The sequence below is a fragment of the Dipodomys ordii genome, unplaced genomic scaffold, assembly GCF_000151885.1.
Source record: "Dipodomys ordii isolate 6190 unplaced genomic scaffold, Dord_2.0 Scaffold190, whole genome shotgun sequence".
NCBI lineage: Eukaryota > Metazoa > Chordata > Mammalia > Rodentia > Heteromyidae > Dipodomys > Dipodomys ordii.
In genome coordinates this window covers 53603-73479 of record NW_012267406.1, presented here as the reverse complement: position 1 = coordinate 73479, position 19877 = coordinate 53603, and the positions used below count along the sequence as shown (strand labels likewise).

The 19877-nt window shown below is 37.4% G+C and overlaps 1 protein-coding gene across 1 annotated transcript in view; it reads right to left on the bottom strand.

The window, feature by feature from the left end:
• Positions 1-504: 504 nt before the first annotated feature.
• The window catches only part of Mtfr1 (mitochondrial fission regulator 1), a 46383-nt gene continuing 27010 nt past the window's right edge, over positions 505-19877 (bottom strand). The window contains exons 4-8 of the mRNA XM_013034470.1: positions 15793-15908; positions 5850-6085; positions 3831-4092; positions 2867-3035; positions 505-1977 (exon numbers count right to left, since the gene is read on the bottom strand). Coding sequence (XP_012889924.1) covers positions 1909-1977; positions 2867-3035; positions 3831-4092; positions 5850-6085; positions 15793-15908 — 852 coding nt within the window. The 3' untranslated portion in view covers positions 505-1908. The remainder of the gene's footprint in view (positions 1978-2866; positions 3036-3830; positions 4093-5849; positions 6086-15792; positions 15909-19877) is intronic.

Genomic DNA, 19877 nt, shown 5'->3' with positions numbered 1-19877 from the left:
CTTGAGCAGAAAAGCTCAGGAACTGCCCAGGCCTTGAATTCAAGCCCCACAATTGATTTAAAAAAATTTTTTTTTCTCACATAACAAAACATTTTAAAAGAACACATATTAAGCTGGGTGTGGCAGCTCATACTTATTATCCTACTGAGGTTTGAGGCAAGCTGGGCAAAAGGTTCTTGAATCCCCATCTCAACCAATAAAAAGCTAGGTGTGGTGGCATGTACCTGGCATTCCAGCTCTACAGGAAGTATACTTAAGAAGATCATAGCCCAGGCCAATAAAGGCATAACCTCAAACTCAAGACTTTATCTCAAAAATGAGTAAAGCAAAACGTTCTGGGAGCACAGCACAAGTGGTAGTGCTGTCTAACCAAACACAAGGCCCTGAGTTCAAAAAAGAAGAGAAAAGAAAAAAGAAAGTCAACTAGGGCTGGGATGTAGCTCAGTGGCAAAGTGCTTGCCTAGCAAGTGCAACATTCTGGGTTGGAGCCCCAGTAGCAAAAAAGAAAAAAAACAACAAAAAAAAAGTAAACTAAAATTTTAAACTAAATAACCAAACTATGAATTGTTTACCTCAAATCTTGTTAATACAACACACATGTTTTCAATAACTTAAAATCTATTTTTCCTATCTCTTAATCCTCTCAGGAAATATAACTATTCTCTACACTTAAATAATGAATCCAAATATTTATTCATGGTAGGAGATTCTGGCATTAACTTCAGTTGAGATCAAAAATAAAAAGATCATAAAAATTTATTAAGCATTTTAAAATATGATCACTTATAGCAAGTCCTTAGGAACCCTTGATGAGGCATCTCTCCCTTTCTAATAACACCTAAGTTTTACACTGCATAGTTCATCAGAACAGCATTCTGACCAGTAATAAATAATCTATAGAAAATTCACTTGCTTATTCAATTTCATTATAAAGTTAATATTAAAACTAAAATTGGGGATCCTGGGGGTATACTTCAAGTTGTAGAATACCTTTCCTAGCAAGTATAAGGCAGAGTTCAAACCCAAGGACCATTAAAAAAATTTTCAAACTTTAAATTTAAACTCCATTCATGCTGACAATTCCAGAAGTATTACTAACTTAGAAACAAGTTATTTTTTTATGATGCCATTTATTAAACTGAAAAGAAAAAGATGGTACATTCTGGTTTTTACTTAAGTAATTTAATAATTTGATTTGTCACTACTTGAAAAGCCCATCAACAATGGATGGCACTGAGGGGTAAGTAGCTTTCCTAGTCCTCATCTTCGTCCTAACAGGAAGCATTGGGATTTCAGAAGTGAACATCATCCAGTTCCTATGTAAAACTCAGCTCCAAGAAAGTGGGAGAGAGAATCTAAGATAGAAGTTCTGTTCAAGACAAGACTTCAATCTCAAATATTTCACTCCAGTAACTTGGTTATATCAGCTGTTTCCTCACGACTCAGTAAATGCTCACTGAAGACAAGGGAAGACAGCAGTACCCTCATGGCCAGCATTCATTACTAACTTTTACATCAACTTCTATATCCAAACACATGCCTATAAAACACCTGTACAGATAAATTAGTGTTAAGAATTAAAAATGCACAGTAACATCCACAAATATCTTTTTCTATGTTCTGAAATCTTACAAAGGTTTTCAAGCCTGGAACCCTGAACACCCTGGCTATAGATTAAACATGTCAAAATACATGTATGTTAAGGGGAGTTCCAGAACTGACCATCTCATAAAAGCAAAACCGAACTTACGGTGCTTTCACTAGTACTTAATCCACTAATTAGGTTAAAAAGGAGACCAAGGAATTCTGAAGTCAGGTATTTACTAAATAGTGTTGATTTCTACTAGCTAAAACAGCCCTCACAAACCAACAGCTAAATCAGGACAGTCTTTCTCAGCTCATTGTCCTTTAGGAGTTTGAAACATTTTCAATTAAAGCCTTCATTTTCCCTGTAGACTTCAACATATGTGGCCCAAACTGGAAAAGAAGAAAAAAGAAACAAAAAGTTTAAAGATAGATACTGGTTCCTTAACAGTAATGATATGCCTTCTTGCAAACCATGGATCTGCATGAAAACCCAAGCAGAACTGACAGGATGTTATGCACACAGGACATAGCAAGAGGATAAAAACAGAGCCGAATTTCTTCCTAGATAAAGATAGCTCAATCATCTTCCCAATACTCCTGCTTCATCCTGTTCTACTTCTGAATGGAGGAGGAAACGCAGGACTCCCCTTGCAATGTCTAAAGGGTATCCAGGACATTTGAACTTGATATCTGTCTCTGGACCAGATAAGCACATGTCCGAGTTCCAGTAACATAAAGGGAATATAAAAATATAGGAGCCTATGAAATCTGCTCCATCTCTACCTATGACATGGGAGTCATCAAACAAGTACACTCTCTTCAGAAGGCTTTCACAGGGTGCACTATGAGAAGATGATCTTGCTTGAATTTCTATGTCACAACATATACACTGCCCCCTGGTAAAACTTTATTATATTCAATTTCACTTCATAATGCTTAACTACAAACAACTATACATAGAAAATTTAACAGAGATTGGGGAAGTGGTGAGATGGGAACTTGGCTTTTTGTTTTCTTCTTCATGTTCTTCTATAAGTTATAAACCGTAAATGAACAACTACTAACTACCATTATAGTGAGAAACATAAAAGCATAAGAGCTAAATACAGATGTCATCTTTTCCCAGCTAGCTGCAATCTACTTGTGAGTGGGAACTAAACCCTTTTTGGCACATCTCAATGAATCTTGCAGAAGATATACAACTCTATGACTTGCCAGGACTGGGGCTCTATCCCAGGGTGAAGTACCGCTTAACAGGACAGAGTGGACCAATACTCACCAAAGCTGTCTCTGAGGTAGCCTCTGACTCAGACTTTGCAACTCCTTTTTCAGTTTCACCTGGACTATTGTTTCGATACCGATAAGCAAATTTCTTTTTCAGAGCCTCTGCTATAAGAGTGGCAGGGTCCATGGCATCCACTGGCTTGGGCTTTACATCTTGCTCCGACCTTTGAGAAATGGACAAAAACCAAGTTGGCAGGCAGTGCTCTGAGTGCTTGCAAGATGTACTCTGGGGGGCTGGGAAGGTGGCTCAGTGGAAGAGAGCTTGCCTTGCATGCATGAGGGCCTGGGTTCGATTCCTCAGCACCACATAAGCAAAAAGAAAAAAGCCGGAGGTGGCACTGTGGCTTAAGTGGTAGAGCACTAGCCTTGAGCTGAAGAGCTGATGGGCAGTGCCCAGGTCCAGAGTTCAGGCCCCACGACTTGACCCCCCCCCCAAAAAAAAAAGTACTCTGGGCCAATAGTGCTTCTCCAGTGTCCTGGCTACTCTGTAGTAACACTGACACACATTGCTTGTAGTCAAATAGAAAGTGAAACTTAAGACTCAATAAAGTCACACTAGAGTGCAACAGGTATGTTTGGCTCATGTGGTCCAGTGCCTACCTAACAAGTGTAAGGTCCTGAGTTCAAATCCTAGTGTACTGCCCCCCCCCCCACGCAAAAAAAACAAATAAGAAGACCCAGATAATGTAATTCTAGAGCATAGCCTGTGCTTTCCAGACCTAGCTCTCATGTATCCCTGGGGCTACCCATGTGAGTACAATGCACTTTTTTACTGAATGAGAAAATGCAATCAAAGCTTCATAGGAAAGGATGATATAAAATCGGAAAGCTAAAGCAGCACCTGGAATATTGGTTTATTTTGCTAATATCCTAACTACAATATGTAGGAGCCAAGCAACTTGGGTTTGCAAGACATCAACTATTGGGAAACTGAAAAAGAAGGTAAGTATTATGCTCACCGCTTGACTGACCGAAGTTTCACACTGTTCATATCTTTAAGGATTTCTAGCATATTTGGCTTGTCAGGATTCTTTGGGCTGCTAGTCAAAGTCTTTCCAGCACTGGCTTTCTGCTCTCTTCGTGATTTAATCAAGTCAATAGCAGACATACTTTGGTGGAGTCCTGGTAGAGGGGGAGGTGGAGGTGGGGGTGGGGGTGGAGGTGGGGGTGGGGGTGGAGGTGGAAGAGGAGGAGGAGGGGCTGTGGTAGAATCTAAGTCACCTACAAAAGAAATGAGAAGAAATAAACTTAATCCTGATGGCAATAAAATTATATTGGAGGTTTCTGTATTCTTAAATGTAGTCTTAAAAAAAATCTCAGTTATGGGCTGGGAAGGTGGCTTAGTGGTAGAGCGCTTGCCTTGCATGCCTGAGGAGGCCCTGGGTTTGATTCCTCAGCACCACATAAGCAAAAAGAAAACAGCCGGAAGTGGCGCTGTGGCTCAAGTGGTAGAGTGCTAGCCTTGAGCTGAAGAGCTGAGGGACAGCGCCCAGGCCCAGAGTTCAGACCCCATGAATGGACCCTCTCCCCCCCCAAAAAAATCTCAGTTCAGTTACTTCATGTCTGACTCTGATCTACTGTACTACTGACTCTAAACTCACCAGGTGAAAAAGTTCCATTTAACTTAACACGTCAAATGCTCACGTCTGATTTCGGCACATTGGGTAATCACTCTGAGCAGTAATACAAAGCAGACTGCATCACATAAACATCTCCAATATGTAGCTTGATAATTTAATGCTGTTTTTAAAAACTTTCATTTGTGTAAAGTATATTTTCTTTCATATAAGATTTATTAAGTATTATGAACGTTCACTAACTGGAATGTTTATGGAAAACTATGAATAAACTTGTTGAAGAAAAAAATTGTCAGGTTTAATTTTCAAATAAATGAGTTAAAGAAGTTATAAAATAACCTAAAATTCTTTTCTCTGCATAGTCATAAGTTAGAGAGATGTTTAGTGGCTGAACTGCATTAATGAGGGCAGAGAGGAAATTGTACTAATCCAAGAGTTATACTCAAAAACTCAGACTCAATGCAATGTCTAAACAAAATTCCCAAACTATACTTTTCTAGCATGCCAGAAGAAGAAATGTAAAGTGGAAGAAAACAGCAATTTAAAGTTAACAGAAGAAAGAGACAGGAGAGGTAGAGGACTTCAGGCTTTTGAAAAGCTACATGGTTGTGCCAAGCTCAATGAAGGGAACATTCCTCCCTCCGCCCCCCCAGAGCACCTTACAGGTTGCATGAGATTTCAGAAAATGGCAACAAGCAAAGTGACTCAGAAGCAGGGTAATTAATCACCATAGTCTTTTAACAGAGCTGGTTAATACAGAAGTCTAGCCAGGACTTGGGAACAAAACAGGATAGCAGGCTGTTTTCTTCTCTATAGAAGAAACGATGTCACACTAATTAAAGCAATAACACTAAGCCACAAGATCTGAATTCAGTTTGCATTCTGCATGTGAGGAAGGGAAACAACCAACCATTCAGCAACTGCTGGGTGCTAAAGGCATTCTGTACATTTTCCACTTGCACAGGCACTTGATGACAAGCGTACTTTTACGCCCATTTTAGAGGACAGGGAGGTAAAGTCAAATGCCTCCTCAGGACACGCAGGTAGTAAACTGCAGTAATCCTAAACCCAGACTTGGCTCCTTTTACTGGATTCCTTTCACAGGATGATCTTACGTCTGGTAGTGGTAGTGTGGATATATTAGACAACTAATTCCCATTAGAAAAGCGCTCACAACAGTAGCAGTTCAAGTGCTTAAATTTCAATGTTTTTCAAGTAGGTTTCCTATTCATCCTCTCTAATAGCATCAAGACTGTTCAAAACATAGAAACAATCTAAACTTGATGGGGTTCTACGCTAGATGAGGCCAAGGACTATTTTGAAATAACCTCAAGAACTGTCACCAATGAATCAAGCAGCATTTCCTAGTTTCCAGATAGAACAAATCCAGGGCCTACAGACCTGTAACGAGATTTTGCTGCTCTTGCAGGGTCACAATTTTGGCAATCTGAGCTCGGAGAGCAGCGAGCTCATTTTCAAGTGCAGAAATCTTCTGCAGTGCTTCCTCATTGGCCAGTGCTGCAGTCTTCAGTGGAGGATCTTCTTGAGACAAGTTTGGTAAAGAAACCTGCCTGCTTGGGGACTTCTCAAGGTAAGGAAGGCAGTCCTGATGGGGTGGTTTTGACGTGACTTCTGTCCTGCAAGGAAGATGGAACGTGGCTTTATAAAGGCATACGAAAAATCAGCACTACCCATTAACAGAGCAGTGAGGCATGACACTCACAAATCACTGCCCAGGCCGAGCTTTCGGAAATCCTCTATTATTAAAAAACCAAAAAACAAAAAAATAAAGAAAAGAAAAAGGAAAGAGCAAGGCATTTGAAACTTTATGGAACTACTCAGAAAGTATAGGATGCTTACTGTCATCATTCTTCTTAGTCTGTACAGAATATGCACAAATCAACACTGTTAGAGACATCAAAAATTCCAAGGAAATATTTGTTAACTCACGTACTATTTTTGCCTGAACTAAGAAAATTTTCAATATTCTTCAGAATGATAACTTAGTTATAAACTAAACTAATAAAATTCAACCAGGAATTCCTTAGCCCTTCCCCAGGATTTTGGCTTCTGCATTGCAATGTCAGTGTTTCTTCTGTATGATAAGACTACATAAAACGGCTAGGCACACAGTAATGTGAGCTAAATATAGTGCCAGTCAAGATGAAATCACAATTGAAACCACGTAGTAGGCCTAGAGCTGGTCTCATTTTCCTTTGAGTGTTAAAAAAATTTTAATGTACACTATCAAATATTTCCACATTGAAAATAAAATTTAGATTTCAATTGTCTACGCATATACTTACCTATTTCCTTCAATTTTATACAATTAATTTTTCCCATCAGTCATTTTGTCTTCAATTACTTCCCTTTCTAAACCAGTCCAAGTTTTATTTTTCCCTTATTCCCATCTATGACAGCGATAGATTCAGGAAATGCCTGAATTCTATTATTTTGGTGTAATGGTCATCGAGAACTCAATAGTATCCAAATAATTCTTCATACAAGCACAGGAAATTACACTTACATTTGCAGCTCTAGACACAGCCAAAATCACAAACTACTTGTACATCAGCCTATAATATGGAGTTAAGATTTATGACTTTTTTAAGGCTATCAATATTTCTATCTTTCTACAAAAGATTCAAAGTCCTAATTCACACTAAAATCTAAAAATATATCATAATGAAGAAATCTCTCTGGTTCAGACTTTATATTATCATTACTTTACATTTTTTTACATTGGGAATGGTGACTAGGAAGGCCCTCTCTGGCATATTCAAGACTATAAAGGAATGGGACAGAGTGCTTTGACTTGGAGGTTTAAAGACAAGAAAAGAATCTTAGGAGATAATCTTTGGGGAGAAACACAAAGGTACAAAGCCTCTAGGTATATAAAATAACATTTATCAAAATGAATTCCAGGAAATAGAAACAGAGTTTTTCTTTTGTCTTGTTTTTTCATTTATCTATCTTTGAAGGATTAGGGGAACACAGAATTGGAAGGACAAAAGATGAGCAAACACAGCAGTGGTATTCAGTAGACACTGTTGAAAATGAACTATACAACTTATGGGCAAGGAGAGGAGGGAAAACAGGGAGAGAGTGAAGGAAGAGGTGACACTGTCCAAAGAGAAAATGTACTCATTACCTAACTTATGTAACTGTAAGCCCTCTGTACATATAACAATTAAAAAACAAGTAAAACAATTTGATCCTTATTCTAAATCAACTTCAGAAAATTATGTCCAACTGTTTTTGAAGTCACAAATTCCTTTGAAAAGCTAACTGTCTTCACTATACCCCTCTGAAAATTCATCACATTTCAAGAATCACAACTGAATCCCGAGGGAATAATCTCTGTGATCAGCTCCATCAATGGTCACAGTAAAAACACCAGTTATAAAATTAGAGTAGTGCTCAGGTGGGATATGGATGATACTAGCCAGCTGCCAGTACACAGTGCAGTGTTGGAACAGAGATCCCAAGTTGCTTACTCCAAAAAGCATGCTCCTTCCCTTTCTGCTCAGTAAAAGTTACTACAACCCAAAAAGCAACAGAGTAGAAACAAAGAAGAAAACATTTATTTTAGGGCAGCACTGTGCCCAGCTAAAGGATTACATTTCCCAGCCTCTTGGTATGTGGTTAGCCACGTGACTAAACTAGGCTATGCTAGAGGGCCATTTAAAGGGAGGTACCCAAGAGAAGAAATTCCTTCCAGCTCAGCCATTCCTTCAGGCTAGGATCTATCTAGAGTGTAAGATAGTGCTTTAGAGTGCCAGAGGAAACTCCGGAAATCCTTAATGATAACTTACAGCCAGGCTGGATCCCAGATAATACAGTAGAGCACAATCAGCTCCAGATAAGCTTTCTTAGAAAAGATAAACTTCAACGTCCTTAAGCCACCACTATTTTGGGCTTCTCTATTACAAATGTGTCCCAGCTTTTAGAACACGTAACAGTATCACATTCTATTTAATTTTCTTTTCATGGGATGTGGTACACTGTTCTTCTGTTGTTATTTTGTGCAGGTACTGAGGCTTGAACTTTTGCTAAGCTTTTTCACTCATAGCTGGCACCCATACATTTTTGTTAAATTGGTGGTAAGACTCTTTACAAACTTTTCTGCCCTGGCTGTCTTTTTTGTTTTTTCCCCCTCTCTCTTTTTTATTGTCAAGGTGATATACAGAGGGGTTACAGTTACATAAGGTAACTTGTCAAACTTGTTACCCCTTCCCTCATTTTTCTCTTACTATCCCTCCCCCTTCAGTCTCCCCCCCTCCCAACCCAAGTTGTACAGATCTGCCCTGGCTGTCTTTGAACCTCAGTCTTTAGATCTCAGCCTCCAGAGTAGCTAGTATTACAGATGTACAGCACCAGGCTTGTACTTTTAATGGGGAATCATTGGACACTCAGCTTTTGAAACTAGGAACTGAGTTTAGATGCTTGTTTTTGTTTTCTAAATTTAATTTTATTTATTCCCTGCTAGTTAAATTACAATGCTTGCAAGTTTTTTTTAAATGCATAATGAAAAGGATTTGAAGAAGAAAATTTATTTTTCCTTGCACTAGCATAATATCAACTTTGTTTATTTAACTTGGAATATTTATGGGATAGGGTAATGTTTGGATTGCAGAGCTTCAATTACTGTTTCCTTTCTTAGACTGACGGGGGGGCGGGGGATAGATGATGAAATTTCTATAAAAGACACATGTAGAATGAACACAAGTAAACTTCAGTAAGGAACAGTATCAATGCTCAAATCAAATGTATCAACATGCTATTTGAAAAGTAATGCTACAGAATTCATTGGTTTAGATGCATGCAATTTAATCAATCTACAAAAACAGGAAAACAATTTTAGAAAGACATTAAAATTTTGAAAGTAATTACTGTGGTTCCCTGTAGGTGTTCCTTGCAAAAGTGGTGGTGGTACCACCCCCCTCATAAGGTAAGTATAAATTCTTATTTAGCATAATTCTTCAAATACATTCTTGGTATTGGTTTTAATAAAACAATGACCTTTAAAATCACTATTGAAGGAACTAGGGAAAGCATTGGTAAGACAGTGAGAATAAAAGAATCTTAGCCTGACAACTCATTATCTGGGCAAAATATAGAGATCTCAAGGAAATGTAGCATGGGAGTAGTGGAGAAAGAAGGGAGAGTGGTAGTAACTGAGAGTGATTAAAAGAAGGGGGTTGAAAAGCACAGCTTCTTTGGGATACTATGCATTAGGTACACACAAGAGAAATGTGGAGACAACAACTGAGAGAAGGAAAGACGACAGAAACTGTGTGCAAAACACATATCCTACTGCTCCTGTTTCCTTGAAAGCAGAACTTTGCTTTATCAAATCCTACTTAATAGGACAAATATATTCACTTCTGCATCTGAGAATGAAGACAGGGATGACGGTTTTTTATATTATTACAGTTTTTCAGAGGCTTCACATACCTTCTACATAGGAAATTAATTTGAGATATCAGAATCTTTAGTTAAAAAATTATTTTAAAACAACAACAATTACTGGTCACTTGGGCATTAATATTCTTCTAGGAATTTTAAGATCCCAAAGTATTAATCCACACAAGTTTGCTTAAGATATTATCATTCAGGTGACTCAATCTTCAAATTTCAAGATTTATTCCACAAGATCCAGAATAAAACAAGATACGATGACAGAGGATGATTAAGATATTAATTGCAAGGCATAACTGAATGTTCTTTATAATAGCTCCTACCCAAGATAAATTTCAAGGAAAAAATTGATGTGTGTGTACACACACCTGCATGTGTGTGTGTGCACACACACGCAGGCAAGCACACACACGTGTTTGAACTCAGGGCCTCTTGCTCAACATTTTTGCTCCCAACTGGCACTCTACCACTTGAGCCATACCTCCACAGCCCAAAAGCAGTGTTAGGTTTCTATATCTTCCCATAACTCCTACAGATGAATTTTGCCTTTTTTCAATTTCTGAAATTTTAAAGAAATAAAAAACAGAGACATACCAAAATGAATAAGGTAGAGACAAACAGTTTAAGTGTCTTCTTTTCTTTTTTCTGTCGGTCATAGGGCTTGAACTCTGGGCCTGGGAGCTGTCCCTGGAACTATTTTTTGTTCAAGACTAGTACTCTACCACTTTGAGCCACAGCTCCACTTTGGATTTTCTGGTGGTTGGTTGGAGATAAGAGTCTCACAACTTTCTTGCCCAGGCTGGCTTTAAACCGCAATCCTCAAATCTCAACTAGGATTACAGGCATGAGCCACCAGTACCCAGCTTGAGTTTCTTGAATTTTTTTCACCATACCACTTCTTTTTTTTGAAGTTCACAATCATTATTTTATTATTAAGCCTTACCAATTATTCCATGATATTAGGAATCTTTTCCAAATCCCAAATTTCACCAAATTCAAGATGCTATCAATTGTATGCACAGCTACTGCAAGAGGTACAACACTGCCAGTTAAAGCTATAACACAACTTCGACACACTCATTCACACATATATACTTGTATACATATACATATCTTCAATTAAACAACAATGTAGCCCTGGAGAAAATTATTCCTTATAAATATTATAAAATATGAATAGCTCTGAGTCCTTTAGAAAATTAATTCTGCCATAAAGTATGGAAAAGAGATAAAGCTTACATATAAAGTTGCAGAAAACAGCAAGTTTTTTCTAATACATACACTATTTAAAAATCATTTGTCCGCCAGGTGTACCATTCCACTTTTTGCTACTGAGATTTCCACAAGTTTTGTTTGATTTTGGCTCCAAAATGCTGCAAGGCAGTAGCCCATAAGCTTCTATATAGAATACCCCTGCACTAGAATAATCTTTTATTTATTTTTAATATCACTATCAAAGGAAGCCACTTTTGGAATACAATTGACATAAATACAGAGGGCTTTTTAGCTCCAGTACCATGTCAAAGAAAGTTCTAAATCAAGTGTTACATCTCTGGGGTCCTTTCTATTTCCTCAGTGAGTTTTAACTTACCTCAGTATTTAAGGAATGTGGTTATTTCCAAAATGACTTTTACTAGCCCTCCTTCACCTTTTTGGTTTAAAGAGCAATGAAGAATTGTTAGAATTCAGAAAGGAAAAGAAGCTGTCCGTTTAGTTCCTTGTAACACAAGGCTGGGTTTTCAAAATGAGCAAGTGGTTTGGTAAGAATGAGCAGCCTAGGGAAATGTGCACAGACCTTGCGGGGAATCCAGGACAGGACAGCAGTGGCACAGGCAGAAGTGCTGTGATGTTGCACCAAAAGCCCAGTGGGACTCACATGAATTGTTCCTGGACTCAATCCAACACAAGCTTTCTATGGTTTTATTTTAAAAATTAGATTTTCATAAAAGTGGCATAACATTTCACCTTTGAAGGTACTATTTGATTGATGTTCCAGTAAGTTATAGTAACAATGGGAATGAGTAACACCTGCTGTTTTATGTGCTGTGGTAGCAAACTGTTCTTATTCTGGGAGTTTCCTGATATGTTACCAATTAAGAGCTATGCCAAGCCAGTCTGCCTGCTTCCCCAGTCACTTCCTTACAGTCTTGGTACTCCACATCTTTTCTAGTAGACTGGGGTCTTCTCTGACAGCCCTTTAAAGTAGTTCATTCTATTCTGCCTGTTTGAAAAATTCAGCTGGAGAGCTGAACAGCTAGCTAGATAGCTAGCTGTTTAGCTATCTATGATCTATCTATCTTTACTAGTTTCCCCCAATATAATTAACCTTCTATGTCCACAGGTTCTACACCCATGAAATTCAATCAATCAGAGATGGGGGGAAAAATTTTAATTATATGCATTGCACATGCATAGACTTTGTTTTCTTACCATTATTACCTAAATATGATACTATATTAAGTATTGTTAAGTAATCCAGAGATTTAATGTCTAGGCTGGGGTCTGTGGGAGTTATATGCAAATACTAAACCATTTTACATAAAGAGTTGAGTACTGGTAGACTCTGGTATAGGCAAGGATCCTAGAATCAACCCTCCTAAGATACTGAGGGACAAGGAATAACTAACTACATGTTCAACTTCTTCATTAGTTACAAGTATTCTTACACAGGAAAATGTTACTTACAATACTTTTATGCACAATGAGCCCAAAAAATTTTATTGAACTGGGTAAGTAGTTCAATGATAGCCTGTACGAAGCCCTACACCACCAGAAAAAAATGAGTTTGATATGCATACAGCATTTTACATAAGAATTAAATACAAGTAGAAGTTATTAACATAGAAGTTGGGCACTGGTAGCTCTCACCTATAATCCTAGCTACTCAGGAGGCTGAGACTGCAATTTGAAGCCAGCCTGGACAGGAAAATCTATATGACTCTTTATCTCTCTTGTGCTCTCTCTCTCTCTCTCTTTTAAATGAGATTCCTATCTCCAATTAAGCACCAAAAAGCCAGAAGTGGAGCTGTGGCTCAAAGTGGTAGACTACCAGCCTTGAGCAAAAAAGCTCAGGTACATGTCCAGGACTTGGATTCAAGCCCCAAGGATAGAGTAAGTTGCCATTAAACTTGAAATATATTTGAAAAGTAATTAAACATTTAATGTTTGTCTACTAGGGACCTCAGAGATTAGGCTTTAACTTCATTATGTGTTACAATGTTACATTGTACAAATTAATTATCCCAGCAAGACTGTTTCAGAGAGAGAGAGAGAGAGAGAGAGACAGAGAGAGAGAGAGAGAGAGAGAGAGAGAGAGAGAGAGAGTGTGTGTCTGTGAATCCAACTGAGAGCCTTAAACTTGCTAGGCAAGTCCTCTACCACTGACTAGATCCTATTTCTTTTTGAGACAGGATCTTGCTATGATGCCCATACTGGTCTTGAACTCCTCAGTTAAGTGATACTCTTGCTTTATCCTCCCAATTAGCTGAGATTACAGGTGTATCCCATTACACCTAGAGTTAAGACTGTTTTGTGTATGCCAGTACTGAAGCTTAAGCTCAAGGCCTTGAATTTGCACTTAGTTTTTCCACTCAACTCTGGCACCCTACCACTTCTGTTTTTTTGCCAGTTAAATGGAATTAAAAAGTCTTATGAACTTTTCTACATGAGCTAGCTTCAAACTGCAATCCTCAGATCTCAGCCTGCTGAGTAGTCAGAATTACTGGCATGCACCATCATGCCAAGTACTCATAGGTAGAATACATAGATATTTCAAAAATGTCCAATTAAAAAACATGGACAAAATCTAAAAAGACATTACACACAAAAGAATACATGAGTTGCATGAAAGAATACTCAAAATCATTATATTAAGGAAATAAAAAGTAAATCCACAAGCTTTCAGTAACACTTAATAGAATGGGATGTAGGGTATAGTGGTATGAAATGTTAACACTACCAAATACAAGTGAGAATACTAAGAAACCCTGTTGTAAAATGTTCACACCTTCACTTTATCAATGCCAATATGCTGTGATATATCTTATTAGCTTTGCAGAATATTACACTGTAAACTTAGGAAACTAGTCAGGAAACTTGATTAACAAGGGGTATAATTTCTCTGGGGTTTTTTTTACAACTGCACATGAAGAACATACAGTTATGTCCAAAAATTTTTTGAAGTTTAATTTAAAAGTAGAATAGAGGTGGGAATGTGGCTTGGTGGTAGACCGCTTGCCTAGCATGCATGAAGTCCTTGTGATTAACTCCTCAGTACCATATAAACATAAAAAGCGAGAAGTAGCCGGGCACCAAAGGCTCATGCATGTAATCCTAGCTACTCAGGAGGCTAAGATCTGAAGATCATGGTTCAGAGCCAGCCTGGGCAGGAAAGTCCCTGAGAGTCTTATCTCAATTATCCAACAGAAAACTGAAAGTGGCGCTGTGGCTCAAATGGTAGAGTGCCAGCCTTGAGCTGAAGAGCTCAGGGACAGCACCCAGGCCCAGAGCTCAAGCCCCAGGACCAACCAAAAAAAAAAGAAAAATCCAGAAGTGGGCACTGTGGCTCAAGTGGTAGTGTGCTAGCCTTGAGCAAAAGAAGCTCAGTGACAGTGCCCAGACCCTGAGTTCAAGCCCCAGGACAGGTAAAAAATTAAATTAAATTAAAAAAACTGGTGTGGTAGCATACAACTACAATTCTAACATCCAGGAAAGTGAGGATTGTGACTTCTATGCCAGCCTGGGCTACACTGAAACCCAGGGGATGGAGAGAGGAGCAAAAGGAAAATGAAAAGAAAAAAAGAATAATGTTTTAGGAAAGCTCTTTACCTGCTAATGCCAGAATATTTGGTCTGTGGGTCTATGTTCACTAGTTCTGTTCTCCCAAATTCCATCTTTGCTTTGGATTACTGATTATTTTATTCAGCTAATACCACTCTTGCTAAAGTCAGTGATAATCTCCCAACTGAAAAACAAAGTTGAAACTCGCTCACTTTTCAACTTACCTAGCCTCTAAGTAATTGACATTGATGCCTACCTGTTATCCCCCTCTGCAAAGAAAACTCTCTTACATTTCTGCCAGTGAGAGCAACAATGCCCACTACTAGTTCTCCTCCTGCCTCTTGAGCCAATTATTAATTAGGAGAGTGGACACATAAGGCTTTTTTTTAAAATTTCTAAATGCTGGCATCGTTCACGGTACAAAAGCTCTCTATGTTATTTATATATAAATAGAATGGTCTTCACAAATGGTTGGCTACTGACCCCTCATCACTGAACTTAGCATCACCCTAGTGTTTTTAAACATCTCACCCTTCATATAGTGACTTTCTTTAATTGCTAGTAGATGTTACAGGATCAGTAATATTGGTTTCCCTTTTTAATTCCTCTAGCAAGTACTTCTAGAAATTCATGATCAGAGCCTATTTCTGATACATAATAAGAGTAAAGCATATATGCTGAATAACTATTTAAATTGAGTTTATAGTCAACATTTTATTCAGGCCTTCAAATAAATTGAAGCACCTCTTCCAACTCTTACATTTTGTTCCCTTCAAATTATAACTCATCCAACTCACAGTGTTTAGAGAAACATTCTCTAAATACATGAATTCTCTATGATGCAAACTGAACCCTCTGTCCCAATGAAACCATTATAATTACTGTACTTACCTAAACAACTTATGATCTTTTTTTTTCCTACTCCCCATACTAAAATGTAACCTAAATGGCAAGGATTTTGTGACTCGCAAGGACAGAGGACATAATTACATGTCCCTAAGAACTTTTTAAATACAAGCTGAATATTCAAAGTAAAAGAAGGGTTACTACAGATGAACCAAGCAATTAGAAGGAAATAATCAAATGTATCATTCTTTAAAACAACAAACACTACCTCTCAGCCCTGCCAGTCTTTTAAACTAACCTTAGTCTTGTTGAGCACTCTCCTTCTTCTGTGGCCACCCATCCAACATCAGCAAAAGATGCCACTGCATCCTCATCTGGGTGTTTGGGACTCCATTCTGTCTCATGGCTGGTAAGCTGCAAGTTACAAACAATAAAAGTCCTGTTCAAACATTTTACTCACCTAAAAAGATAGCATCAACCTGGCATCTGAAACACATAGGTAATTCTAACTGCTTCACCCAAGGGCTCCAGGAAAGACTCACTAGTCCTATCAAACTGCTATCTAGCAGTCCATGAGACTCTCCAACTTTCAATTTACCCTTATCCAATTTTGATTTTACAAGTTAGCTTTAATTCCATTCATAATAAAATGTTTAAAAAAATTAGATTCTAAGCATTAGAAATTACAAAGGATTTAGTGAAATAAAAAGGGAGGGCACAAACAAGTGACTAATGTGTGGGAAATGCGGGGAATATTGCTTCATGAGTAAGACATCATTATATTAATGATCCCAACAAGTGGGTGACTCCACCAGCCAAGGCAGGGTTCCAGGGAAGGGCTCTCTAAGCATATTAAATGGCCTACATAAGAAGCAATGTTGTTATCATTTACTTTTATGTATACATGTTACAAACATTTTTTTATAATTCTTTAAGCTTTTTAAAGTTAGTGTTAAAGAATGGTAGAACAGAAATCTATAGCAAAATTTAAACACATGGATAAAAGGAAGAATATTTTAAAATAAATACAAAAACCTGAAAAAAATTAATCAAATTAAAATTTATGCCTGTAATGCCTTCAGTCAGGAGGTCAAAGAATAAACAGTTTTGAACAGTTACCAAATTAATGTAATACTACTTCTTTAAAAAAGTGAAGTTTAAACAAAAATAAAATTCACTTTTTAAATAGATCGTGTAATTGTTCTTCGTGTACAAAAAGTGCCTCCTACAAAACCTTAGTCACCCCCATTATTTGTCCTGAGGCTATCTGTAAAACCCGAAATTCATCCTCGAATTCCTTTTTTTTTTTTCTTTCTTTTTTTTTTTTGCTGGTCCTGAAAGCTTGAACTCAGGTCGTGGGTGCTGTAGCTGAGTTTCTTTTGTTTAAGCTTAGCACCCTACCACTTTATGATCAGACCCTTTGCTTAGAAAATAAGAATTTGTCCCAATATAGTTACTGGTTGTTAGGAAGTTAGTCAAATCTAAGAATAAATCCAATTTTGATAATAAGACTTATTTTCCATAAATGGTACGGGAATTACTTTCTTCTGAAATATATTCATAAAAGAAAACAAGGTACTACTACTTTAAGTAAACATACTCAGAGATATATGTCAGTTAACTAATTTTCAGGGTCTCATAATTAACAATAAACATATTTAATTTTATTGTATACCATGTTAACCATAAACTGCTTGCACAAACAGAAACAAAAACTATCAATAAAATATACCAATGACTTAGTCTATCAAAATAAACAACATAATACATAACCATGTATATAATATATGCTCAATGAGATGAAAATGGTAATAGTGTACCATTTCTATTTGACATCCTCTCCGACCAGACAAAATTAATTTTCCATTTTAGTCAAACTCATTCAAAAAACAAAATAAAACTGTCAAAAAATTCTAAAGGTCATTTCAAATGGTGAGGGAAACATTAAGTAGCATAAGCATGAAATGAGAAGGAATTTCCAGGACAATTCACTTAGGAAAGCACAAAGTCAAGTTCCAGTCAGCACTAGAAAGGGGGAAAAGCCAATAATCCTTAATGTATAATTCAGTATAATGTAAAATTCACTACTGACATGCATGGATGATTGATGGGAGTCTGAAAAAGGAAAAGACAACTTACTGATGGTTCTTACCAAGGTCCTCTTATAGCTATTGTTAGTAAAAAATAAAAAAAAAGATTAAAAAAGAGAGAGATTTATTTTTACTGGTCTCAAGAAGTTCACTGTAACATTTTAAAATGTTAATGACTCAAGATTTAATATTTTAGGAATCTCTCAACATCAATTTTAATTTAAAATACTCTGATATAAAACTATACCAAGGAAATACTTATTTAATTAAATGTTTAGAGGTAAACGTTCTTCCTCAAAACTGAAGTGTTCTGGTTTCAAAGACAATCCCCCTTCTTACCCGTACCAAAATCCATGATGCTGAAGAATCCTGTTATAAAATGCTACATAGTATTCATATATAATCTACACTTTTCCATATACTTTAAATCATCTCTCAAGTACCTATAATATCTAAGGAATTTAAATGCTAAATATTTACTATCCTATACTACTTTGGAAATAATACCAAGAAAAAAATGTCTGTATGTGATAGATAAGCAGAGATGTAATTTTGATCTATTTTTCATCTTCAGTTGATTGATGCAGAATTCATGATTACAGGTGGCCAAGTGTACAAACACACAAAAGTTGAAATCCTAGGGCTGGATATGTAGCTAAAGTGGTAGAGTGCTTATATGTGGCAAGCACAAAGCCCTGAGTTCAACCCTAATATTATCAAAGAAACAAAAATAGCTGAAATACTTAAGAGTACAAAATATTAGAAAAGAGTTAGGTGTGGTATAAATGTTTAATTCCACCTACTCAGAAGGAGACAGGGAGAACTAGGCAAAATAACCAGACCCAATATAGGAGGGGAGGGGAGAAGAAACCCAGTACCAGCAAAAGGACTGGGGTATGGCTCAGACTGGGGTATGGTGTAGAAGTTCCTCAGATCAAGCTCCAGTAACCTCCCCCCAAAAATACCTAATTTCCTATCTACCAATCTAAAACTCTGTCCTATGACTTTTAATAAAATAAACTCATTATTACTAGGAACTAGGATTTTCTGTCAAAAGGTATAATAATAATTAACTCAGCCTATTTAACTACCTTTTGTTTGTAGCCAACCACAATAAATAAAATAAAGTAAGTCTCTGGCTTTGAGTGTACATTAAACTCAATTATCCTGTTTTTGTGGGAACCTGCTAAGGATCAAACCCTGGGCCTAGAGCATGCTAGACAGGGACTCACTAAGTAGGCCAGGCAGACCTTGGATTCTTTTCCTCCGCTCCCAAATTTTGGAATTAGAGAACACAACACAGGCATATTGCCACCATGCTTGGCAAATTATTCTTCTTTTCAACCAATTCCTACCACTGCAAGAAAACTGAGAACAAAATTTCTACATTTACACATTTCTGCATTTAAACAGTGATGTCATGTATCGTGACACCACTGACTAGGAGATATACCTGTGTAGAAAAACACCAGTTTAAGTTGGGGACCAGGGGCTCATGCCTATAATCCTAGCTATAGAGAAAGACTGAGATCTGAGGATCATGGTTGGAAGCCAATCCAGTCAGGAGTCAGTAAAGTCCATGGGACTACTATCTTCAATTAACCACCAAAAAACTGGAAGTGTAGCTGAGGCTCAATGGCAGATTAAGAACCTTGAGCAAAAAAGCTCAGGAAAGCACTCAGGCCCTTAGTTCAAACCCCAGAATTGGCAAAAAAGAAGAAGAAGAAGAAGAAGAAGAACAACAACAACAACAACATCATTCTAGAAGATGGAGCATTCAAATAAATATCATAGCCCAGACTCAGCCACTGATGTTTGTGGAAAATATGATCACTTAAAAAAAATTAACTGCTAAACTCAAGGATAGGAAGGTGGTAGGAGGAGAATTATCCTTTACATATTTAGCCAATATGATTATGCCAGTTATACATATTAGAAAAAGGTTTTAAAAATAATCTATCTTCGGGCTGGGAAGGTGACTCAGTAGTAGAGTGCTTGCCTTGCATGCATGAGGACCTGGGTTCGATTCTTCAGCACCACATAAGCAGAAAAAAGCCAGAAGTGGTGTGGTGGCTCAAGTGGTAGAGCGCTAGCCTCGAGCTGAAGAGCTAAAGGACAGCGCCCAGGCCCAGAGTTCAGGCCCCAAAACTAACCAAAAAAAAAAAAAAACAACGAATAATAATCTATCTTGCTGAGTTAAACTATCTTAACAGGCCCATATCAAGCACTGAAATAGAAACAGCAATAAGAGACCTCCCAGCTAAGAAAAGTCCAGGACCAGATGGTTTTACAG